This window comes from Phaethon lepturus, unplaced genomic scaffold, assembly GCF_000687285.1.
Source record: "Phaethon lepturus isolate BGI_N335 unplaced genomic scaffold, ASM68728v1 scaffold17319, whole genome shotgun sequence".
Taxonomy (NCBI): domain Eukaryota; kingdom Metazoa; phylum Chordata; class Aves; order Phaethontiformes; family Phaethontidae; genus Phaethon; species Phaethon lepturus.
Window position 1 is genome coordinate 45,715 of NW_010561455.1, and position 27,052 is coordinate 72,766.

At 39.8% G+C, this 27,052-nt stretch overlaps 1 protein-coding gene across 1 annotated transcript; it reads left to right on the forward strand.

The window, feature by feature from the left end:
* LOC104626163 (probable G-protein coupled receptor 133) lies at positions 1–26,525 on the forward strand (the record flags this gene model as incomplete). Its single annotated transcript, XM_010294014.1, has 5 exons — positions 1–74; positions 1,955–2,078; positions 17,461–17,564; positions 20,350–20,461; positions 26,333–26,525. Coding segments are annotated over 5 exons (607 nt in total), but the record flags the coding sequence as incomplete, so codon positions are not given.
* Positions 26,526–27,052: the final 527 nt, after the last annotated feature.

The window sequence follows — 27,052 nt, forward strand, 5'->3', positions numbered from 1 at the left end:
ACTCCCAGACAATACAGCCAGGCACTAAATAGGAGTAACAGAGTTCATCTTTACTGTGCATTTCTGGACTATAGGTATGTTACGTAATTTCAAATTCTGAAATTGGTTTCATTAAATTACACTTTGTTTGTGATGCTATATATTACGTATATTCTTCTTGTTCTCTTTCATTCATGGAAATAGTTAAAGAAATGGAACCACTGGTTTACAAAAAACACAATCTCTTAGTGGCTTCTTATCATGAATAGGAGACTTCTTATTCATAGACCCTATGTTAGGTGGGTAATTGAGAGGCTGAAAAATTTTGGAATCAAAACTGCAGACTGATACAAATCGTGCTTATCTTGGTTTCGGGGTATGTCCACTTGGGCAGATGCTTGGATGTTTTAAGATGGCAAACTTCCAGCAAAGCCATTGTTTTCACGGGATCTGTGCCTGTATCACAACACCACGTGAGATCAGTATTTCAGAGCTGTGAATTTTGGCCAGTGCAAGGAATGGAGAAATACTATGCCTCTGAAGGAAAATTAGACTAAAAGGGGTATAAATATCACCTTAAATTTCACTCAGAAAATAGGAACTACGGAAAAGCAGTAGCTATGTTTTTTAGCTCTGAATTTATCTATTTTTGATTTCCAAACATGGTGCTCTTACTGAATCAATTGAGAAAGAATACAAATAGTGAATTTGGAGTTTCATGGGGATTAACAGTTTTTGAGCCTTAATGGTATAAGCCTAATTGATGTAGCAGTGGCCAGCAATGCTGTGATCCCTCATATCCGGCATATATATGGGAAGAGCACTGTAATTGTTTTACTCAAGTTTTGTTTCAAGTATGTTGAACTGTCCCAGCTGTTGGCAGTTACTTGTTGTTATGGTTACTCACAAATTACAATAAATTAGAAACAGATTTTACTGAAGCAAATTAATATGATTGGGGCATTGTTCTCATACTGTTTTCCATTGGGTCTTGGGCCCTTGAGGGTTTGCCTCAGGATAGAAATTGAACTACGAAATCTGTCCTTCCAAATGAGTTTTATTTGTGTCAAGATGGTTTTATTCCCTAGTGCATGGCAGTTAAAGAATAAGCAGTTAGTTTCTGACCCACGATAAGACTCTTTGAGAACTCAAGGAGGCCCCAAAGGACAAAGGAAGGGTGAGGTAATACTTATCTTTAAAATACACACCAAGAAAAATACAGATCACTCAGTCTAACTCCAGGACCCAGAATAATATCAAAAGTAATAAATGGTTAAGAAGCAGGCAGTTTAGGTGGGTGACCTAGGTGCCTGAGCCCATAGAGGCCGCTCAGATATGTGGCTGTGGCTTCTATGTCCCCACTCCACCGCAGGGCTGTGATAGCCCAGGGGTTTCCGAGTCTCCCTGGCTCCAGGAAGAGGGAAACTCATGAGAATCACTTTCCTGCGCAGCCCTGGGGCCAGGCCACACAGCAGCCCACGCTGCTCTTGCTACCCCTGAGGATGAAGTGACAAAAAGCTCAGTCAGTCTGAATTACTTACTTTGACAGGATGAGTGGGATGGTGGCTAAGGGAGAGGCAGCAGATATGACTGGCTGACTTTTTTGACATTTTCAAGATTATTGACTTGTCTGATACTATAGTTCTCAGAATATAGAAATTTGTGTCTAGCTGAAGTGCCATAAATAGGTTGCACAATGTAAAGAAAAAAAAATGTTGTTGTTCATTGGTTATAAAACTGAGAAGAAGTCTCTAGAGACATTCATGCAGGTGTCTGGTCTGGGCCCTATTCCAGTCAATATTTTCTTGAACTATTTTCATGATGGAATTGAGAAGACACTAGCAGTGTTTGCGGATGCTCCAGTCTGAGATGGCTTTCAAATTTTTTTGTCTCCTGTATAGTACAATGCATGTCAAATTAACCTGGTAAGATGCATTTTGATAGAGATGATGTTCCGTTTTTGTGTGCTTTGCAGCAATGGAACTGGTGTTTGGTCTAATGAAGGTTGTGTGCGTGAGAGTGGGGACCTCAACTACTCAGTGTGTCTTTGTAACCACCTCACTAACTTCGCCATTCTGATGCAAGTGGTGCCTTTGAAGGTGAGATTAAGCAAAGGAGTAAATCTGTCTGTTAAAAATGAAGCATAAATACATCAGTTGCATTCTCACACCACATCAGTAAGCGATGGGAACTGGGCTCATTTTTGCAAAAGAATTTATTCCACATCTTGCTTTCTGGGATGATGTTTTAATACTTCTTGACTGTATTTATTTTTTAAAACTTTTTGGAGCTGAAATGGAGCATGAAATGAAACACGTCTGCGGTAGGTGAGAATTCTTTTTACTTTATTCTCACCCTTTTGGCATGATTTCTTAAAGTAATAGGTAGGAAAAGCTGTAGAGGACATTGTACAGATGACCCTGGCCTTTACGATTTGTTTTCAAGATAGAGACAGCTGAGATGTGGCTGTTTAAGGGTTTTGGTAGCTAGACTTGTGGCATATGAACAGCTGAGCTTGAACTCCATGTTCACTTCTTGCTGCCAGCTGGCCCCTGCCATTGTCTGTGCCAACTTTCCAAGTGCCTCCTTGCTGCTCCTTCTTCATCTCATTGACAAGCAGGGGCTTGTGTAGAAGGAGTATGAGAAAGAAAATGATGCTCTAGAGTTGAGAGTGAACTGCTTATGTATAGTCTTCTCTATGCTCAGTTCCTTCATCCAAAAAGTTATCAAGCAAGCCTCTTATCAGCTGGAATATGACACTTTCCCTGCTTACCCAGGACCTTATGCTTGCTATTCATACTCATCACTGCTTTCAGATGAAGCTCTGATGGCAAACGCATTGCTGTCCTCACTAGACATGTTCATGGTACCTTACTATTTCCTTAAGATTTCCTCAGAGACGGAGCAGCATGTCTGCTCCTTGCAGGTGAAGTGCTGGTTTGTGCCTGCTGAAGGACTCTCTGTACAAAACTCAGCACCAGGCAAGGTCAATGCCATCCCAGATCTTAGCAGACAGACAGCACTGCCATAAGCATAAGAAATATATTTTTACTGCTTTATTTGGGTGTGCTACTGTCAGGGACGGTCCAGTGGAGGTAGTGATGAAGCTTTGCTCCGACAACCCTCGGTTAATAAATAATGAATGTGTAATAGAAATAATTTACAAACCATACATTTAAAGAAATGTATACTAATTGTCAAATTTATACTCTCTGGCACATTCTCAGATTTCTACAGCCACCATCCTGATGGTAGAAATTAACAGACTGAAGAAGAGCTTCAGTAGGAAAGTAGGAGTCCTAGTGTCACATTTATCACTGTGTGCTGCGAACAAGCGTGATGTCCTCTGTGGTACAGCTAGAGGGGTTTTGTCAGCTCTGTTGGTGTGGATGCATTGATTATGTGGCCATGTCTCAGGCTCCTGTTCATTGGTTTGAATGATGGGTTTGCTCTTCTTTTAGGCGGCAGCTTTGCCGCGACAGCTCCTGCTGCAGGATGGGATGCATGTGCTTGTGAGAGCGGTGCATACAGATAGATACAAAAGTGAGCTTGCAGCATAAGGGAACCCTAATCAGGGTTATACCACTGAGCAGCTCCGAAGTCTTCTCAAGGAATGAATTAGGAGTTACTAATTCAGTAACACTGTTAGCACAACTACTGACATGGTAATCCTGGTTAGATGGTGTAATGCCGTTGAAGTCAGGGTCACAGTTTAGAACAAGACGGTCTGCTATCCAAAGAGCTTAATTAATATGCACAGCCCTTTGTATTAGTCTAACCATTTGAAGATGGGGGTATCTTGTTCAGGTCAGCCAGTTTTTATCTAACCATTATTATCTTTATTACTTGTAAAGCACCTAATGACCCTACCTGGTTTCCAAGTATTTTGTTTCTAGGAACTCTTCATACTTATAATAAAATGCAGCTTTGCCTGAAGAGCTTCCCATCTTGTGAGACAAAAGTAGAATGGGAGAAATGCGCTATTATTAACCCTGTTTTAAAGAGCGGTATACAGGGATTTAGCCAGCATTAAGCAGGGTGTCTACCAGTTAAAAGCTGGTGAAAGATTAGTTGATTTTCCCCTGGCGAATAGTTCTGAAATGTCTAACTTTGAAATAAACAGATCTGAGAATGTCATGATTGCAATAAGTTCTAATATTATGCAATATTAGTAATTGGGGATCAAAGATATTTTATATCAAAGCCTTTGGACTTAAGCTTTCCTAAAGAGATCTGAAATGCATAACTAGGAAAGGCTGGATGTGAATGGACTGTCCAGTTCCTCACAGTCATTTAATGGTTCTATTTTCAATATTTTCTACCTGCTTAACTTTTCGGTCTAATGCATTTGCACCTGCCAAAGTTTGCGTGGAATGTTTCTCCATTATTTGTTTTTTTTCTTTATGATAATTTAGGAAACAAAATGAAAGTGCCACTGAAATGTTATGTGGATGTGTGAGACATGCAGACCTAGTTGGTCTGATGCATAAAAACATTCCCTACATGACATAGTACTGTAAAAGTCTGTATAAAATATTATTTTTTAAATGAAACTTAATTCCCATCATTTTTTGTTGTATTTTGTCCCCTTCCACCTAAAATCCCATTTCTGAACAGAAAAAATAAGGGAATTTATGAATTCGTGGCAGGAAAAATGAAATGCTGAAAAGTGATAGGAGTATTTCAGGTAATGAGTTCGTATGCTCCTAGTGCAAATCCATGAGAATTCTAAATGTTTGCTGCAGCTTTCAGTGGAAGATTGTGCAGGCTAGGTAGAAAATAAGCATTCATGTCTAGCCTGTTGAAGTGCACCTAAGCCCAATTTTTGCATGTACCTCAATTGGCAGAATTTATAAATGCATTGTAGCATGGAGAAATTCAGGTTCACTGGTCTGCGGAGCAAGACCAGTGCTTTGACCTGCCCTCCCATCACCTGCACAAGCTTGCTGTTACAGTGAGGTGGCAATGAGTGTGGGCCCATGTGGGGTCTTGGGTAATATTGTCACTAACAAGCCAATGAAGGATGTCATCCCTTCAATGTGCTTTAATTCCAGTTCCTCTCGTTTGGCTATTATGTAGTCCCTCTCAGAGTTCATCAGAAGATCTCATCCCAAATCTTTGACCAACATATACCCTTTAACTTGACTGTTTAAGCTTATCTTGAGGTAGTAATTTTTTTAACCAGTGAAAAAAAACAATTGGTATCTTTATTGCGTAATTGGCATGAAGTTAAGATTTGAGCAAAGACAAGCTGCCTGGCTTTTGAGCTATAGAAGCAGACTGTGCTGAGTTACAAATTCCTAAAACATTTGCTAAGTATTTTGCTTCATGTGTCTAAGCAATAGAGCCTACTGAATCAGCTAGACAGTTGGAAACTTCTCCCAAGCATCCTTGGAACCCTTTTAAGTAAATGTTAAAATGCTGTGGATTTTAAACATATATACATGTTTATTCACCACATTCTGAAATTTGTAAGCCAAGGTTCAAAGGGCCTATATAAAACACCTGTTGGAATACTAGCTTGTCAGTGCTCTAAGAAATGTGGCAATGATTTTATATTTGATCTTGAACTTTTGCATATTTTATTTTTCTTTTCATAAATGGAGTTCACAGATAATGAGACAAGAAAAAGAGAGGGTGGGAGTATGCAATTGCCCACATTTGAACAGTTCTATTTATATAGTTATTACATATCTGTGGCTGTGTAAATAGAACTGGATGAAATTTTTCCACATGAACACTGTTTTGGACAGAATGTTTATTTTTTTGTCTAGATTCTGTTTCTTACAAAAAGGGGTCTGCTTTTCATGAAAAAATGTCAATAAATTAGTAGAAATGGATTGCCTGAAAGCTGGAGAGGTATTTTGGTAGAAAAACGTCATTTCATTCTTCATGGGAATTCTGCTTTGGATGCTTTATACGTCTGTTTTCCTATGAAAAGTATCATATCCCTTTCTCTCCATCGTACGGATAAATGCAGCTCTCGGGGTAGCACGAACAGACAGGCATCCTTTCCAAGGGCACCATAATGCCTTTAACCTAATTGCACCAGTCAGCAGAACAGTAAACCCAGGTATGAATGGTTCTGCCACCCCTTGCAGAAAGGCAGACAGATGCACAGAAAACGATAAAAAAGGGGGATATCAACATTTCCAAAGAGATGTAAAACAGACCAGCATGTATGCAGCAGCTTGAGTCCTGGGAGAACATCCCTAGGGAGAATATGATGCAGAAATTCATGAGCTTTTTAGACCAGTTCAGGCAATAAGTGTTCTGTCTCTCTCAGCTCCTCTTCATGACATTGATTTTCTTTTTGCTTAAAAAAAAAAACCCAAAAGCATAAGCTTTCCATTAATGAGACATTGCAGTTTTTTTAAAGAGATCACTGTTCACAACCAGAGAGTATGGCATACTCTCCGAGTTCAGAAAACGCCAAGGTGTCTCTGAGCAACAAATACTGAAGATAAGTGATCTTCCTCAGAAGTAAGTAGCCACATAAACTCATGTGGTGAGCGTTTCTAATAACCAGAGAGCTGAGCTTGTATGATAACTATTTGTCAAGGATGGTGACTTTTTCTTCTGAGTTATGCTAAATTCGAGCAAAAATCTCCTTGCTTAACTTCCTCTCTTTGTTCCTTCACATGATTAAGTCTAGGTTTTTCCACTCACAGAAAAATGGCATGATCCAGACCTTGTCAGCTTTGACGCACCGGGGACCTGCCCCAGTGCCTCACTCCCTGCTAGTACTGGTCCAGCTCACCAATATCCAGCAGATCACTCTGTATGTTTACACAGTTTGGGCATTTCTTGTGGGCATAAATGTATTTATGTGTTCTCAAGATTCTTTATAATTGCAATTTTATGACAAGATAATAATTTATGCATCTGGTTTAGGGAGGAATTTCAATGTCTTACAGTGATTTCATTGTGTTTCGGTGAGACATTCATAGCAACAAAATTGTAAGACATCTTGCATCTGACAGTGCTTTCTCTTGAATGCTTGAAGTATTGGGAGATGAGGAATGCTGACAAATTGTCAGATGTTTATGGAGCAGACTGTCAGGTGGGTCTAATTTCCAGGGAGCATAGAAATGCAAGAAATTTCTTAGGAACAAGCTGTGAGTTCTTGATTTTTCTTCTTGATCTTCACTCAAAACAGGTTAGATTAATTCAGTCACTATTCTATTGTATGCCAGCTGGAAGTAATCTCCAGAGACTGAAATCTGCTGAGATGAAAAAGCATTTTTATTCCAATATTTCAGAGAAAGAAATTGAAAGAGATCACAAAGAAAAATTTTAAATTCTTGAATTTTAACTTAAATGTGACAGAATGAACCTCCACTCTGATATCTGTGTGCTATACAGCACTGTGTGAAGAAAAAGAACTTTGAATGCGGTGAGTTAGCTAAAATCGAGCTCAGATTACAAGTGTAGTTGAACACTGCTCCAGATTTTATATTAGTTTCAGCAAGAGCTTGGATGCACTGAAGTCGCAGTGAAAGAACGGTACGAACAATACTGCTGATTACCCTGAGATCCATGTATGCAGCTTAGCCGCTTTCAGTGATGCAAGGAATTAGCAGTTGTAACACGATTATTTCAGGAATGAAATAACCATCTTGGAAAAACTTACAACCATGTGGTGCTCAGATGTCAGCCTGGCACTGACCTGTTAGCCCGCTGATGAATTGGCCCACGTAGAATGCCGAAATTACTGGTGTCTTTATCACTCTGCTGTTATGTCTGTATCACGGCTGGCCCAAATTCATGTTTGCTTGCTGAGATTCATTTATCATGTTGGTTTTAACTTGAGAAATGATAGCATTTATTTGGAGTTTTGGAGATTAGTGATCATCAACTAGTTTAAATGAATAAATAAGTTAATTGAAGGTAAAATGTGCCTGAAGATGAGCAGAATGTTCCTGAAGGGACATGTTCAACCCTTGGTTGCCTTTGTGAAGTTGCATGGATGTAATTAAGTCAGCACATGATCAGAATTAGGAAACTCAGTTAAGAAGTCTTTTCACAACTCTGATCACGTTAGTAAGATTGAGAATTTTACAATTGCATCTCCCCAACAAAATGTGTCAGTGGGATGTTCTGAGTAGTTGTGCAGATATTAACTAATTCATGTGCCCCTCTTCTGGGAAACTCATCGCTCTGATCAAGCGTCTTTCTGATGGGGGAATCTGAGGTAGAGTAAAAAAGTCCCCCATAGCAAATCATAGCTAAAGCTGCACTCTTGGGGATTCGCGTCTGTCCTTCTTCCTTGACCCGCAGCGTTCCAGCTTTTGCTTCATCGGGTGCAGTCAGAACAAACCCGTGCTGCCAGCCACCCGGCGATGTTAGAGCTAGGGAGACAATGGGGCATTAATATAGCTGCGGTAGGAAAAAGAAAGAATCCATTTCGTTTGACGTGTTTACACTGGTTTATGTTTGCTTCTTCTGGAGAAAGTCCAAGGAGAGGGCACCCCGGGTGATACGCTCCCTGCGGTGGTTTTCTTGTAGTACGACAGTCCTCCGCTGTGCTGCAGGCTGGAACCCGGGCAGGAACAGCAGAGGGTGGGAGATGAGATGTTCCCTCTTGTAGGCATCCTCTGCTGGCACAGAGCCTGGGGACATCTCGACCTGCACCACCACCTCCTGCACCCAGCACCCGGTGGTACCTGCGGCTGCAGGGGAAATGGCCGGTGGAGGGGTCCCGCTCCTGGGGTGGGTGGGACAGATGAAACCAGAGGAGAGATGTGGGTGCAGTCAGATGGAGGGATGTCACAAGGTGCTTCCTGGGCAGCAGGAAACAAACACGACACGGAGTAAGCTGCATGTCAGAAGCACTCCGGAGAAAATTCAGACGCTATGATTTTGTTTTGGGCAGCTTTACTTCCTCTCATCAGCCAGTGGGGCCCTGTGCTCCTGCCAGGAAACATGCCAGCCATCTGGCAGCTTTTATTTTTATAGTGATCCGACAACTACAAAGCATGCCAGGCTATTTGTACCATCTGCCACATAAATGTCATTTCAGCAAAAGAATGGTGGACACCTGGGGACCCAGAGTTCAAAAACCCTTTTAAAGGGGAAATCGTTGTCTCCCACAGCAAAATAGAGCTTGAGGTTTGGGTCCCCCTCCCCCAAGTGACGAGTGCAGGGCACAACTGTTATGGCTCCTAGACCGTTCTCTTAAATTGTTTTTCTCCCTGTTTTTTCCTCTTTCTTCTCCAACTGTGAGGGTATAAAAATGACTACTATAAAGTTCGCATGTGGATGGACATTTCCAGCAAAGTAATAGTGTCATGCAATCTGTGGTAGAAATTATTCAGGTTTTTAAACACATTTTCTGCATTTCTAAAGCTAGAAATGACTTCATTTTTCATCCTGTTTGTAGCTCTTGTTCCGTAATTCAGAAGCGAGGATCAGTCAACGTAGTTCAAGCTGCCCACCGATGGGCTTGAAAGCAGAGAAGTGTTTATAAAGGGGAAAATATTTAAAAACATCTGATCTTGCAGGTAGAGCTATAGAGACAACCTGTGGCATGTTTAGGGAGCCCAGGATTTTGAAAAGGCTTGGGGATTTGGCTGTGAGGCTCTATTTACAAAAGGAAAGACATCCCAAATTTCTTCTTTGGGACAACATGTGTGTTTTTATTTCATTTTTCACTGTTACAGCTGAGTTTGACAGCAAGTTTTGACAATGTATGGCTGACTGAGAACAAAATCCATCTATTCGTGTTCATAAAGGCTGTTTTGAAAATGTCCTAATATTGTGAAATGCTTTAAAAATATGGGGGAAAGGTGTGTAATTTATAAGTTCGGAGCACTGTTTTCCTAAATCTAATATTGCTGTTATTAATCAAACACTGCACTCAGGGGGCATTAAAATAGCAGCCTGAAATGATAACATTTTTTCTTAAAATTTTCAGCCAGCTGAGGTTCAGATTATATACTCTAATTGGACAATGAAATGGAAATAATGTGGCATTCTCTGATTTCTGCTGTTTTGTAACTTCAATATAATTACTTTTCTCAGCATGCTTTTCATTGCTGGCAACATAAAAAGAATAGTGCCTTAGTCCAGTAATTTTTCTTTTGTGGTGCATATTTAAAAATTGGACAGGCATTGCAATTTTTTTGTCCTTGATTATTACCATTGACAGTTTATTTAACTGAAGAGATCTTTATAGACAGTTTAGACAGCCCTTACCCATCAGATGAACAAAGATAAATCAGCCTATGTGTTTATTCTAGCATTGCTTTGTGAAATTTCTTTGCTCTTTCTCACTCTCTCCACTTCCCCCTCCATTTTATTGCAGTAAATGTTGTCCCACTGTAAGAACACGTTTCACTGATGTGTTCACAGTATGGTTATGCATCATATTTCTTTTGTCCTTACTATACTCATGCTCATCTTTCCTGAAAATGAGCACTAATCTTGATTTTTAACTTAGAGCCATTGTTCATTCTTCCCCTATTCTGTTTTTATGCCAGTGGAGCTCTGTTGATTCTGATGGGAGGAAATAGGAGACTTTCTAGTTCTGTCCTTAATTGCATTGAATTACGTGGAAAAAGTTGGACTCATGCTGCAGGATACTAAACCCCTCAAATTCTGTAGAGAATTGTTTGGCAGTTACTGAATTTCACTCCGCAGAGGAGAACAAAAAATGACTTTTTATTTTGGAAAAGCACAAATATTTAAGCATGCTATAATGGTCAAAAGAACTCTTTTGTTTGAGGAGCATGAAACAGAACTCTATTTTAATCAGAATATTTAACAAAATCACATAGACTTCCTTTCTATGGTGAACATGAAAGCACTGAGCCATTTGGCAGCTAGGTTTTCTCGCTGACTAAAGGATTTCCCCATGCAGTATAAAAATGTTATGACACTGCACCTTTATCCGTCACTGTTCTCTGTTGAATATCTTTAAATTTAGTCATTCTGTACTCTTGAGTTCAGTCTGTCTCCTGTATTGTCCTTTTTATGCCCTTTCTCCCCAAAGCATAGTGTAGAGGAAATTCAGGGCTGGGTACCTGGAGCCTCTTGGCTGCGGCGCAAGCCACAGCTAGCAGCAGTCCTGAATCGAAATGGACATTTCTGAATCAAAGCCCAAGCCTGGGATAAGGGAGGCAGACATAGTAATTTTCATTGAATTTTACTGGGAGCTGGGTATTTAATTATTCTCAGCTGCTCTGAAAAATTTCAGACTCAGAGTCTGGCAAGAGACCATCGTTTCTCTGCCTGCAAGAGTCTGCTGGACCCACGCTGGGGTTTATTCTCCTCGTAGCCCCCCCTGATGGACTTCACTTTGGCTGTTAATTGGAGAACAGGATGAGTTTGCTCCTGCTGGAACAGCGAGTACAGAACAGATGTACAAGTCTTAGGTGTATGGGTGAAAGTAGCTCTTTCAGTTTCACAGAGGATAATCTGCTGTAAATACAGCGTTTAGATTCCTTGAGAAACACGGCAAGTCTTAGGCCTGACATGAAGGCAGAAAAAACACACTGCTTTGTTATACACAAACACAGATATGAGGAAGAGCTTGCAAATACCTGCTTTCCTGATCCCCAAACTTTAGTATAATTTGGTACCACTTCACAAATTGAGTCCTTCCTCCCTGCCATGCTTCCTTCAGGCTTCATTTGAACTAAAAGCTTGCGGTGTGAGATTTGTAACGAGCACATTACCTACTGTTTGATGACATCTTGCCCAGAATGACTTTGAAAGACGATGTGGGCTTTTAAAAATACTAATTAACACCTTGGCAGGGAGATTTGGAAATTTCCAAATTTTTCATGTCACAGTGAAAAGTTTTAAATAAGCAGCCACCAGGCTGGGCTGGCTGGAGGGAAATGTTCCTTTGATCCTGAAAAGCCCCCTTCGCAGCACTTCATTGCTGATCACCAGGAGTTGTGGAGTTAATAGAGAATGGGAATTCAAAAGCAGTTCTGCTGGAAATGGCTGATAAAGATGATTGTGCTGCAAAGCATGACTCTCAGAGGCCTTTTTCCTCTAAACTTGCGGTATCTGATACATTGTGGCTTGAGAAAAGAAGTCTCTGAATCAAGTTAGACTTCTTTTTCTGTGAGAAGTGATTGCGCAGTGCCATTAGGTACGGCCCCAGCAAAATCGTTCTTGTGGTCTCAGTAAGCAGACTGAGCCTCCTGAACTAAACACAGATGTTAATTTGAAAAAACCATAATGTTATGTACCTAACAAAGTGCTTGGCAAGCTGAAGGAAAACAGAGATTTGTATTGTTATTGTTATTTAATATATAAATAAAGGCCTCACTGGACTGAAATTGAATTTCAGCAGCCTTTCTGGAGGCAATTAAAACCATTAGCTTCATCAGCCAAGGCCAGCGTTTTAATGTCTCCGAAACACTCAGGCTGCCAAAGTTAATTATTCATCCTTTTCTTAATTGGATTCAGATTGCATTTTAAAGGTGCAGCTTCAATAGAGTTGGCTGAGCCTTAATTCTTCTCTCCTACCTCTCCTCCCTTCCCTCCCCCCCCAAGAAATGTCTCGTAAGAATTGTTTCAAGCCTTTGCAGAAGGGTCTGAGAGTGGATTTCAGCCCAGGCCAGCGGCTGACTGTCTCATGGCACATCTCAGTCGGTTCAATAAACAGGTAAAAACGATACAACATTGTAAGTAACTTCATGGCAGGGAAGCTTCTTTGAGATGGAAAGCTGACCAAAAGGGACACTAAAATACAACATGTATATAATATATATACCTATATGTAAGTTTGGGCAAAATACAATTGTCATAGATTATATTTCCACCAGTAAACAAATAACTTTGTTTTTATAAAATGTATACACTGTATAAGCACATGCAAAAATACCATATTCTGTGTTCTACCAGTAAGTAGCATTAAAATACAAATGATAGGTATGATACAGTCTTTAGATTGCAGGGCTCATTTTGTAAGGCTTTAAAATATTTTTTTAATTCAAGAACTTGTCTTTTTTTGGAAGAAGATGAATTGCTTTTCAGAAGGGAGATTTCAAAAGTAGTTTAGACAATGAAATTACTGCTTTTGGTGGCTAAATTGTGAAGTTGTAATTTGGTACACAGACAAACCCTTCCAGGACCAGCTATGACAAACCTTGTTTTAAGCATTTGAACTCAGCCCTTTGTCTGATGTGTTGCCTCTAAAGGCAGACATAGAAGGATGTTTTTGCAGCACGGAAAGAAGAAAATTTTAGATTAGTACTTCCCCAAAATGTCCCTTCCTCTGGAGAAAGCCAGAAGTACCCCCTTGGCAAAGCAGAAAACATGCAGTCAACTGCTTGAGAGATGAATAATGAGAAACAGGAACAGGGTGCAAATTTCGCTCCACGGAAGGGGACACCTGGAAGGGGACACTGAGCAGAGCGAGCCCTGTGTTGCCCAGACAGATGCTTTGATCCGACCAGTTGCTGTTTTGTGTTCCTGTAGCCTGTTTAGCTTTTTGATGGGTTGTTGTGCTGTGTTGTATATACAGTTGCTCATTAGTTACATAAATAACTAGGTTTTCTGTTCTAGATACAGATCAAACAATTTTTCATGTGTAGCCTATTGAACAAGTCTTTCAGCCTTAACTGACCTTTTCCAGATACTCCAGAGATTAAAAGTACCATGCCATTATAATAATATATTTTCATCTTCCTGTGCAGTTATTTTTAAACAGAGGAGTTAGATGTCACTCATTTTCTTGTTATTAACAACATCACAAAGGAAAAATATATCTTTAGAGTCTGAACTGGTATCTTTCCAGGATAATTTCTCAGGCCATCCACTTGCCTGTGAGTTTCCAAAATAAAAATATTGAGGAATGTTCTAACCTCTCTTATGAGAGAGAAGGGTAAGACAATAGACTACAATATTGCAGATGAGTGTAACTACTGAAACCATCAGATTTTTGTCCATGCTGTTAGTGCCACTTGCAAGCTAAAGGGTGTTACAGCCTAAACTAAAAGGATGTGAGTTTTATATGGAGTATGAATTTTTTATTTGACTGTCAAAGCTGAAACTAAGAAACATCTGTCTTTTAGTGTTCATGATTACTAACACTCATGACTGCATGAGCTTTTTTCCTAGCTTTTCAGCTTGCTTCAGAGTAAGAGAATGACCTTATAAACTCGAAGAAGCAAAACCTTTTCAAAGAAAAGAATACTTTAATGTACATTGGGACAAGTGTGAGAATCAGGCTCATGGGACTACTTCACAGATTGCTCAATATTTTATTTGGGTTTTTTTAATGCTATTTTCTTTAGTAATAGCATTACAGCCTGATTAGCATTTTTGTGCTGACTACAAGATCATCCCAAATTATTATCTTACCTTCCATGTCATGCACAAGTCTGAAAATCTTCAAAAAGACAAACTGAGGTAAGATGAAATCAGCTCATATCAGAGCACTGGAACTTACAGGAAATTGTTTCTTAATTGATGATGCACAATGCTTTGACAATCCAGGTATTTAAACTGCATGCTTGTTATCCCTTACAACGTGAACACAGACACACAACATCCAGCTGTGCTGTAATAGGTGGGTTGTGAGAAGTTAGTAGAGACCTGTTATTTAAAATACAGGTTCTCTTCTCTCCTGCACCATTATACCTGTGTTTAGAAATGAGGCTCCACACCCTGGAAATCATCCCCGGCCTTCTTTTCATGCTGTATCCTTCCTCCTGCAATTCATATCAGCCACAGAAAGGCGCTGGTTTCGCCGTCTGGAGCCGCTGCGAACAGGGACTGCTCTCTTGCACCCCTCCAGCCTGACAGTTCAGTTTGAGAACAGCTATCATGGGTTCCATCTTCTCCTTAATAAACAAAAAATAGTTCAGAACTACCTATGAGCTTTCTGTCCCTCACACTAGGCAAGACGAGAACGTGAACTATAGTGATGTTGCTTTTGAAATAGTTGTTACCAGACTCATGTGGGTATTGATTTAAGAGAGGCATTCTTAAAGCATCATCAGATTTTGGTTCTGTTTACCAGAGCAAGAGCTATTTCCAGTTCATAGATGTGGGGACCTATGTAGGTTATTTTAGGTTTGAATGAATCCTCTGTATTTCGTTTATACGAGATTTTTTTTTTTTTTCCCTGTTTTGTTTCTAAGTAATACAGGCTCCACTTAGGAATCTTGATCCATGCCTTGTCTTGCCCTGCAGGGGTTTCTGGAGGAAGACTCAGCTAAAACCCAGAGAAAGACTTTCCTAGAGCCATGTTATAACAGAAACCAGTTAGAAAAAGGTTTCTGTGTGATCATCATCTTCTCTTGGATGTATTATGGAAAAAACCAAAGGCTTTGATTTTTGCCCATTTCCACTAGATGGATCCCCTGTATCTTCTGTACTTGTATGCGATAGTAAGACATTGCCTTTCCTTTGCAGATCTTATCCGCCTTTGCCAATGCAAACACTGTGACAGCCCACTGCAAATCGAAATGAGCACTGAGCAGCTTTGACCTTTGTAGGGAACATTTTCTGGCTTCAGGTGCTGGGAGTTAAAGGAGTGAAAGCAAGCCTTGAACTGCTGAGAAATACTGATTTTGGAGTGACTTTAAGCTGGAAAAGCTTCCCCTGCTCTCTGCCTCCCTCTGTAGAACTGCAAGCCACTTGTAGTAAGAAAAAGGGATGTGTATTGGAGCAATCAGGAAATAAGGTCCATGCATTTGGACATGAATATCCCTACTGAGGAAATAGCTTCTAAACTGCCCAATTTACCACAGAAGTTATTCCTATTCCAGGAATAATCTGTGAAGCATGGCTATACATGGCTTCTCTGGGGAAAGAGGGACAATAGAAGCTCTTCTCTAGAAATTATACAGATCTTTTAAGCTGGTCCAGCACACAGAACCCTTTTGTTTCTGTAATTGATGCTATCCAAGTCAGGGAAAAGAAATGTGTCTTTGGCTGAAAGAGAAAAATACTGAAGAGCTGCATCATATTTCCTCGGAACTGTAATACCATAGCAACAGTTGTCTTTCAGTGCTGCTGCTGCCTCACTTAATAGTTCTCAGATTGCTGAGCGAGCCACAGTCTGTTCTGCTGTGAAAGTTACTGCACGTGAGCTGATACTGTTGGCAGATAATTACAGGAAAAATGTACATATACAACACATCATTTTTGTCTGTATTAAAAAAGATATTTTTTCTCATAACCACACGGCATGTTATTTCTGTCCTTTAAAAGGAATTTTAATGAGAAGCTTATTGTTAAAACTCATTGGGTTTGATAATCTCTGATGAAATATTTCGTTTAGGGCGGAATTTTTATTGTGTGTGGGGAAAAGAATAGAAAATCCCAAACTGTGAGAAAGGATTATTTTTTATTAGATAGAGTTACTGTAAAAAAATCAGAAAACATATTGGTCCTTTCAGTATTTTTCAGAATAAATAAATATTTGGAATGAGTTTTCAGCTAGGAATTTAATTTATAGTGAAAAGGCATTGAAATAAAAACATAGTATTTCAAATATAAAAATGAAATCTTTTTGTTTGGCAACTATTTTTTTATTTTTTTATATCTGCAGTTTATGAAAATGACAACTCTGTCCAAATTCAAGTCAGGAAAAATGTTTGAAAATTCTTCTGAGATGAGAAAACTTTTTTTGCCTAGTTCTGTTCTACTTATTACATATTAATACTGCCTGGCTCCCTTTGTTGGGTGTGGCTTTTTTGTCATTCTTTTACGAGAACTTGCATGGAAAACTAAAGCACACTTTCTGATTAATTTAGGATGAATGGTCAAAACACACTTTCCTTCCCTCATTGCGTCTACCCAGGTTTTAACGTAAATCCTAGTGGCGAGCACTATGGAGCTACAAATTAAACGTTCATGAAAATTGAATTATGCCTACGAAAGGTGCCTGTAGGTAAAAACAGAGGCTGAGACGAGAGGCTTACACTCTGACTGCTCATGCTGGATCTTTTCTGTGGTTTTCTATTCTGTAGATGTCAGTCCAGGCCCTACAACAGGCACCGAAAACATGATACATTAAACAAAACAAGTGGGCTATAAATGGCCCGTGATTTATGGGTTATCTTGGTTTGTCAGTTCTCACTGCTGTGAAGCACTTCTGGTATTTGCACAATGATGTAAATTATTGCAGCATGAGAGCATTAGCAAAGTGCCCGGCGAGCTGTGAAAGATCCCATTGCTGACATTGTTTGTGCAGCTCAATAAACTGCTCTTATCTCAGGCTTGACGATGTCGTAGCAGCAGAGAAACTACCTGATTCTGAGGAAATACTGACTTAGGAAAATAAAAGAGGGAACCAAAATGCCATGGGCATGTGGATGCCCTGCCTATGTGACTGAATTTGGAGTTGGCTCTTCATTTCCCATGTTAGAAACAGCAGCGAACGATTGCGAACATCAGCTTATATATGGGCGGATGGAGGAGGAAACGCTATGTGCAGGGGGGTGCCCTGTGGTTCTGTAGTGTAATAAATCAATTAATAGTTTTTACTTCATTTTTTTTCTTTGTGTACAGCTAACAAGAGAACACCAGGTGGCCCTCTCCTCCATCACTTACATTGGCTGTGCTCTGTCCATCTTCTGCTTGATGATCACGTTGGTCACATTCGCTATATTGTCGTGAGTAATTTTAACTTAACGCCTGCTGAGCAACTATCGTGCAGAAAGCCAGGCAGTGCACTTCAGGCCACTGGTTAGGATCCCTTCAGGTGCTCAGGATAAAACAAAGGCTATTAATTCTACAACCTTCCTTAATTAGATTCTGCACATGCATTCGTAACAGTTGGTTGGTTATTTCTAAATTACTTTCATTTCCTGAAATGGGGTGGTCTTTATATAGCAAGTTATTTCCATCCTGTGAGGGATTTTTGGATTTTTTTTAAACTCTCCATGTTTTGCTGTAGTTCAGGAATCTTGCAAGGATGTTGTAGGAGAGCTTGATCTGGGCCTTAAGGCAAGTATAATATGAGCAAGGACTGCAGGATCATCCCCTCTTCCTCCCCCAGATACCACTTGGATTGCTTGAAGTGTACAGCCAGTACTTCTTTCTGCTTTTTAACTGTCTTATCTGTAAGGCAGTGTGTTTATAAAGGTACACCCAGAAAGGAAGGCTTCGTCGACATTAGCTGCCTCACTTCTGTTTCATAAAGCTTGTACACAATTACATCATATAACCCACATTAATTTTCAAGTATCTTGCTGTTCTCTGTTAGGCTACTTTTCGAATGTGTTGCTTTAGTAAATGAAGGACACTGTAGGCAGTACGAAACTCACTCCATGGCTCATGTTTAAATCTCCGGATCTCTTCAGCCTCCTGCCTGTAACACGGCAGCCCCTTCGAGGGCTCCCTGTGCTGGGAAGGTTTCTGCCATGGGACACTTAGGGTCTGTATGCCTGTTTATGTTCCAGTAGTGACGACTAAGTCTGAGGCCCAGCTAGGCTTGATACAAAGATTTATGAAAAACCTTTCATAGCGGGGTCTGTCTAAATAAAAAGTAGAAAACCTGACAAAGGGTGAAGTTACTTGTCTGAGGTTGCACAGCAGATTGGGAGCACAGCAAGGAATGGGACTCGTCTCCTTTTGCACGCTAAACCATGTTCTTCCTACTCAAAGGGTTCAATTTTTTATTTCTGTGCCTAAGCATGTCTTTTGGACATCCTGTTAAGAGGCTAGTTTCTAGGAAAAAGGACTTGCCGAAACCCAGTAAACCAACTGCAATGTTTGTTCCAAATCCCATATTATTTCCAAGTGTCAAGATCTGTGTTGGTCATGCTTGGATTGTGTTACGCGTGGCAAAATCCACTCTAAGAAAGTCCAACGTCTGCCTATCTGTCATTGCACTGTTGGCACATTTAGGCTAAGGGGAATGATCTGCTCCATTTTTGCCTGAGTGCAAAACTGGATGCTAGAGTGTTTAGAAAGGAAAAAGGAGCAAAAGGAGCCGGTGTTGCTGCTGCTGGGCTGCAAACTCCTTGAGAAACTGAAGGCAAACAGAAGACTTGGAAAGAGACCTTGGACCCAGCTGACTGTCACAGGGTTAAGCACCCCACCTACATACAGGATCATTCAAACTGCCAATTAAAAATAATTTGATTAGGTTTTCACTGGAGAGCAGGGCCTCATTAAACAGCTGAAGTGAAATTTTGCAATATAGCGTTAGATGACCGTGAGGTAAGTGGAGAGGAATCTGGCAAGTTCTTTGCTATTCCACGTACTGGCAACAACGACCGCTTCCCAGGAGGGCAGTCCTGACTGCCTTCCGGGTAACAATGCTCCAGTTCGCGACTACATGAAGTTCCGTATTAGAAAGCCATAGGCACCAGGCAGTGCAACCTGTCTCTTTGAATTACTTTTAGGACATCAATACTTCTTGTTGTCTCCCTCTTCACTCCCTTCTAATGGAGCACTGGCTACAAGAGTGCTGGAAGAGCAGGGCTGGCAACAAGCCATCATCTGCACTGCCCAGTCTGCGTCACCCAGCTGCAGGGGGCACGCGCGATGTGTCACCACCGGGTGCAAAAGTCATCACCATCCAGCGCAATTCAACGAGCAGATGGGAGTGCGTACTGTTGTGTGGAAGAAGCGCTGCCATTCACACAGCTAAATGGTCCAGGTCTCCCGAAATGATTGAAGCTGATGGTAGGGGTGGGCAGGCAGTATGGATTGAGATAGAAAACCTGTTATCACCAGTACTGTTCTTTTTTAAAGAGAAGGATAAAATTATGCAAAAGGCCTGAAATGTTCAGATACATGTTTTTGTTTGTTTTCTACTTGCTATTTCTGGATGAGAACAGAAACACGAGGTCAGAAGACTCCCAGGAAAGCATGTTCTTGTCAGTTTTCCAGCTGTTTTTTGCAAAGCCAAGAGAGATAGGTTCAAATGATGCTGTAACCAAGGTCAAGTCTCTGTCAAGATAGGCACTGCCCATCCAAATCAGTAGCTATAGTTCCTGTGCTCAAAAGCTGTCAATGGTAAAGTCAAGCTTGTAACCAGAGTCTTTTCTTGTTTACTGATTTCTAATACAGGCAAATATCAACAAGATAAAACCAGAAACCCTGTGGCACAGCGTGGGCTAGATGGTGCAAGATGCAGTACGCTTTCTGAGAGGTGCAGATCTGACTTCCTTGACAGCTCAGCACCATTCAGGATCCATCTCTTTGTTAATATTCTATCATAAGTCATTAACAGAGGTAGTTAACATGCAAATCAGGACAGCAGCAGAATATGCAAGAAACCAGTTAGGTATGACTCCATCCTGGTGGAAGGAGTATTCAGAAAACATCACGGTAACCTCACCAAAATGAGTGACCAAAAACCAATCAAAATGCTTGCTGATAAATCATAAATACATTCATGCTTCTTGGAATACTGCTTTATTCATGTGTCTTTCTATCTTCTGCCAGGTCTGTCAGCACCATCCGCAACCAGCGCTATCATATTCATGCCAATCTGTCCTTTGCTGTCTTGGTGGCTCAGATCCTGCTTCTCACCAGCTTTCAGTTCAGCCCTGGAACGGTAAGTGCTAAAAAGAGCGATTGTGGTTTTTGCAAGGCACCTCCATGGAAGGAAGGCAACATGCCACATGCAAGAAAGCGTCTTGCATGCAAGATCTCCTGTTTTTAACATTCCTCAGCCAAAAATGACATCCTGCAACACTAGATAAAGCCTTCTGTGTATCGAAATAGTGTTATCATAACATCTGTCCATGTCTGGATGTTTGCAAAACTGAGACAGATATGCACCCATCAAATGGAAAAATCACCATAGTAATGGAGTACATTTCAGTTGTGTGTTCAAATGGCGTGGCTGAATTCTGCCTGATGAGGCTTATGCTTTCTCTCATCCATTCTCTGTACTGAAAACTGTAGGAATTCTGTATTGGAGAAATTTGCATGAATTTTGTATTTAGGTAAGGTATTTGTATTTCTGTTAAGAGTTTGGGGTCGGGGCTGGGAGGAGGGCATGCTTTTTTTTAGCTGTCTATTCTCTGCTATGGTACAGTTTATCTTTATCTTTTCCACATTAAAAAGTCCTCTTATTCTTGTTGGAAGGTAATGAGCTTCCTGATGGAGCTGTGGCAATTTCTTCTGCTTTCTTGGAGAGCAAAACGAAAGGTCTTTGTTTTTTGCTCATAAAGTTTTATTTGTGTGTTAGAATACACTGTTTTTCTGAACAGCAGATTTATTGATCATCTTTACTCTGGAAATATAGATTACTTTTAAGTATCATTCATGTTTATTTGACCTGAGTAAAAATCAATGAGAAAGGTACAGCAACTATTGCTTAATTAGCCAGAAGTGGCAGAAAGCATTACGTCTAAGTATCACTGTGTAAGAGTTTAATCCGAGATCCTCAGTATTGTAAAACATGTATATACTTCTCCGGGCATCTGAGGCAACTACTTACGCAACTGACAATCACCTTCCTATTGCTGACGTGGTACTTAAGCTCTGTGCATGTATGGGGTTTTTCTGCCTGGTCACATAGATGGGAACTTGAAATTACAGATTGATTTTATGGATCTGCTACTACAGGTGGGAATTGCTTTTGCAGAGTACCAGGATCTAAACCATTAAAACTGGTATCTAGAACAGCTGGGTTAGACTAAGACGAATATGCCAAGTTAACTACATACCAGTAAAACCAATTTGTTTCAGCTGTTGTGTTTAAAAAATGCTATTTAAAGTAACATGAGGTCTGTTGATGGAAGGTCCCACCTGCAAAAAGAAGAAACAAAACCTGATTTTAAAATAATCTTCCAGTGTGCTCTATTTTTGTAATGGACAAAACTTGGCTACTTTTGTGATCAGCTGTTTTTCCATATTCCTTTTAACAAGCAGCAAGCATTTTCTGTTAAACTTTCATTCTTTTTATTCTCAGTATAAGTAAACATGAGGTTTGCACACTCTTAGTTTTGCCAATACATCAGCTACTTAAATTTATGTTCTGGTCAAATGGGTTCCCTTGAACTTCTGTTAAGCTTATATACAACAATAAAGTCTGGTTTTACATATTATTACCTGAGGATCTAAAAGCAGTTCGTAAAACCAACTTCTTACTCTTGCTGTTTAACATTCAGGCAGGTCCTGAATGAGTAAGATGATGTGCAAGGGAGAAAATGGTAGGGAATGGTTTAGAAGAAAAAGAGTGGAGACAGTGGAGATCAGCAAAAGATATAACTTGAAACTGAAGGCAATGGAAACCAGGCATTAAAATAGTCCTCTCTGAGTCAGTAGAGAGCTAAAACCCTGCTGAAATGTTATATACTGTAACAGCAGTAATTGTAGGACACAATACTATAAAGATCTTAAAGTTGAAAACCATGATGTCCATACTATCTGTTACAATTTTATTTTTATTGTTTTAGCTAGACATCGGGGATGTTGTGATTTGTCATTAGTCTCATGTCCTTACACCTTACATGCTCTGTTCTCACTAGCTTTGACATCAGCTTTAGTATCTTTAATTGCTGCTTTAATTGTACTGCTAAATGGTAGTTTACAAAAAGAGGGAGGCAGTATTTACACTAGAAGGTGTGGATTTCTTAATCTGCTTCTGCCAAAGATGTGTGTATCTAGTGCTAAACAGTTTGTAAGTGCCCTTGCTTGTGAGGACAAGTGGTACCAGTTTGCTTGAGGACATACAGTGGAATAGGGAATGGCATCGTAGAAGCAGTCCCTGAGCTGGCACCACTTACTTGCATGACTGCCTTTAGACTCTCCATCCTTTTCCCATCTCCATGGATATTTAGTTTTTTATTCCAGATACAGCATACAGTATTCACCTGGTAATTTCAGATATATTATTTAATCATTTACAGTTCATACTATAGCAATTTTCCTTTTGTAGAGTAGAAGTCATTTTTAACCACAAAACGCTATTTTCACGAATAGGACTTTGACCTTTCTAATATATCCAAGAACATATTTTAATTTTTTTTTTTTTTAAAAGCTGGTCCTTGGTATCTTACATCATTAATGCTAAAACAGTAGTCCTAATTGATCATGGCATATTCCAGGAAGGCAATTATTCCTGAAAGCAGGGTATCTTCTACAGAAAGCAAGTATCTTCGCACACAACATTTTCTTCCTATACTGCTGTGTCCCCGCACACCGGTCTAATGACTTCCCTTAGACTTTCAGCAATAGATGGATTTGTTTCTTCAGAGACGTTTGCTCCTAGTTACTTACTCTGCCTATAGACTAGGGAGCCCCATTTTTTTAACAGAATCGCAAAAAGCAGTGTGCATTTAATTAACCATCATCACTTCTTTAGGCTATTAGAGCCTTCCAAAGACCTGAGCATGTTTGTGGGAGAAACTGAAATATTACTTGGACAAAGCAAAAGGAAAATTGAAGTACAGCATGCCAGGCAGCACTGTGGTTTTCCGGTGCAACTGGAAAATTTAATGTGTCTACTATTTGCAGTTCTGCATCAGTGTATTGAGCTGTTTCTCCCTCAGTACTCCTGCATGGCATTGCTAAAACACTTCCAAATAGAGAGATGAAATGAGCTACTTTTGTTTATGATATATGTAGCTGCAGAAATTGAAGACTTGTGTATCAACGCAGCATATAGAGCGCAGGGAAGGACCTTTTCAGAGGGTTCTGTATAATGCAGTAAGATTGCCACTTAAATCGAAAACACTGTTATAAGTTTAATTTAGAAAACGTATGCAAATTTACCTACCTGTTTTAAGACCATCTTCAGTAAACAAATGACTATTATTTTCTGAGAGTCTGCTTTACTTTCTCAACAACTATAACATGATAGGCCTTGCTACAGGTTGTAAGAAGAACAGTAATGAGATTTGTCTTTTTACAGGTATTCTACCAAAAGCAGTGTGCATTGTATGATACAGCAAGGGACACTTGCTTGTTTTTAATAAGTAAAGTATCAGCTTTTCCATGCGTTTTTCAAGAAGGCAATTCTGTCATTTAAGAGTATCTTCAAAGTAATAATTAAGACACAAATACAGGATGAGCAGCAACTTTGCTATGGATTTTATGTAAAAATCTGCAACTCAGTATGATACAAAATTATATACAGATCAGCCTCCTGCTACTATGTTTTATTTTTCTGCTGTTTTGTGATTCATACTGTTTGGCTACTCAAAAATTGGGAAGTATCCATTTGACAGAACAAGCTTGTAAGTCAGCTTTATGTTGCATTTATATTTTCATGGACTAATCTTCTAGTAGAAATCAGAAGGCATTAAAATGGATTTCATAGCCTTATGATAAAATTAACTGGAAAGGTTTTTACAGTTTTTGTCAATGAGCAAATCTGATTTAGTTATATGTAACTGAAGACTGCGAAATACTAAGACAGATCTCACTTACATGAATTAAACCCAAAGTTATTGCTTTTTAAGACGTGTAGTCACAATGGATTTGCATTAGAATGTCCTTGCACTAGCACAGAACCAGCTGAGTACAAGTGAGAAGGTATGGGAAAGCTTCAGTTTTCATTATACTATCAAGTCCCTACATTTTAGTTTTCCTTAGTGTACAAAACCGCAAACCATCAACAAAAAGAATAAAATACCAGCACAGGGCAGCTAAGCTACTGCCACAAGAGGAACTAATTAATGATTAACATCTGAAGACCACTGTGGCAGCAAACTGGTTTCTACTGGTAATGCTTCCTCAGCACACAGACTCCCCTGGCTTGGATACCTTACTGTGGCTTGTGCAGGTGAGGAAGGGCAACCTTGAAGAAAATAAAACCATCTTCCTATTTACATGGACTGCATGCAAGCAACCCCTCTGAAATCCTGTAGGTGTTGTTACAACTACAGAGCAGAATGACCATCATCAGTATGCTACAAGATGCAAAACTGACATATAGCTGGGACTCATTCCAAAAGCGTGTTTAAAATGTGCCTTAACTGAAAGCAAACCAAACAAGGTTATCTCGTGGTAGGATCATTGGCAGTCACATCTGTTCAATTTCTGTATGATGAGCAAAACAACTTGTGGTGAGACATCGTCAAAAAGCAATTAGTGGGGAGAGGAGAATGTGCTGTGCGAATACGTGAGGAGTGGGGAAGAAGAAAGGATTAGGTTTTCCTGTTTTCATAAGGTAGGCTGATAGGAGACTTCAGAGAACCATGTAAAGATCTTTTTGAGGAACAAGTGGCGAGAGCTGCTACCGCAGCTCCTAAGCACTGACTGCATTTCCTGCAGCTCAGTGGGCCGTCAGCACTGAGGCGGGTGCAAACAGGACTCAAGAGGATGTTCTTACCTCTCGCTGCATTGCCTTTGTTGCGGCATTCCTCTCTCTGTTAGGCTAGTGATTATTTCACATCAAAGCCTGTTGTAGTCTAAATTGAAATAGATAGTCTAGTTTACACCAGCTGGGCTCGCTTTCTAGATTTTTTTTTTTTTCTGTTGCTTAAACTTTTGTATTAGCCTCTAATTCCAGAATCTTAGCAACACATAGTGAGTAAAGGACTATCAAGGAGGATTCGAACTGTAAACATCCTACAGAGAAGACTCAGTTCTTTGCCTTAAATACTACATGTGTTATTGTCAAATATAACTTCATACACAGCTGGTACATATTTCAGACTATGGGAAATTGAGAATTCAAACAGGTGGGCAAACTAGATGCTCACCATAGAGCAATTAGGACACAAGAGCCACTGATAGCTTTATAATAATTTTTTGAAATGTCTGTATTAGTATTGCTGATGGAGGACTATATAAGACTTTTACAGAATTTCTAACCAGGACAGACAGATACTGGAATATAATGTGATTTAATTTGTGTGTTATCCTATTTTTAATATGAAAAACAGCAGAGTAGGAAAGCCACATGGCGAAGTGTAACTAAAAAGCAGGTTCAACATGGCACCTTATTTTAAAATGTCCATGTTTTACTCAAGCTTAACTGATTCACTGACTTCCTACTAGTTCTTTGTAGAAAAGGAGGCATGAACCATACTGATTTTTCTACCATCACAGAACAGGGGCAGGATACAGAAGAGTGCCTGTACCCCCCCTTCTCTGACTCTCCTGTATTTACTACAGGCTCAGCAACAGGATGTCAACCCTCCAGTTTTGAATTCTTAAGTATTTTGTAGACTTTGGTAGGAGTATTGCTTACGCCTAAATAAATAATCAGGTTGGATTTCCACATCATGTTTGACAAGGGTTTTTTGTTTTTTTGTGAAAAGGTGGGAGGATTTGTTACTCTGAAGCTCTCTGAAAATGCTGTAGAAAAATTAATTCTCTGGTGCTTTGTTCTTTAAGAATGTTTTACTCCAATAATTAAGCATTTAGTGTGTAAATTTATACAGAAATAATAAAAAAAAGGAAAACTAATATGACTGCATCACAAAGAAGTAATGTTTGGGTTTGTTTTTTTTTTTCCTTAATTTAGGTGCCTTGCAAGATCTTGGCTGTTCTCCTTCATTTTTTCTTCCTGAGTGCTTTTGCATGGATGCTGGTGGAAGGATTTCATCTTTACAGTATGGTGATCAAAGTGTTTGGGTCAGAAGAGAGCAAGCACTTATACTATTATGGAATTGGATGGGGTAAGCATTTAGTAGCTGCTTGCTTTAAGTCTCCTCACCGTAGGACAAAATTATATTCACAAGCATATGTAAAACTGTCATCTTATGATCATAGTTTGCCTTACTAGAGTAGGTCTGTTGGATAAGAAAATGCGTAGTTTTTTGGACTGTAATCAGACTTAAAAATGTATAGTCCCTAAACTAATCCCACTGCAGTGAATTCCATGACCTCACTAGGGCAGATCAGATCCTTAATTACAAAATCAATAGCAGGAGTGTGGGAGGGAGGCCTCACTGCACTGCTATGTTCTTTTTTTTGGTTCTAACTCACAACACTGGCTTATCCTATCTGTATTCTGCAATCCATACATAAAAAATTGGCACAGCAGCGCAGGAGAATCACAAGACTTCGTTAGTTGATGTTTTGTGCCTTAAAATCCTTAGGTGAAAAAGGCTGCACAGAACCTCAATATTATTATTCAGAATAAAAAAGTAGTCCTATGACACAGGACTCTCTCACAGGTAACAATTCACAGCTTTTTAAATGCAGTAATGGAAGCATAATCTATGTGCATATTTGAGGACTC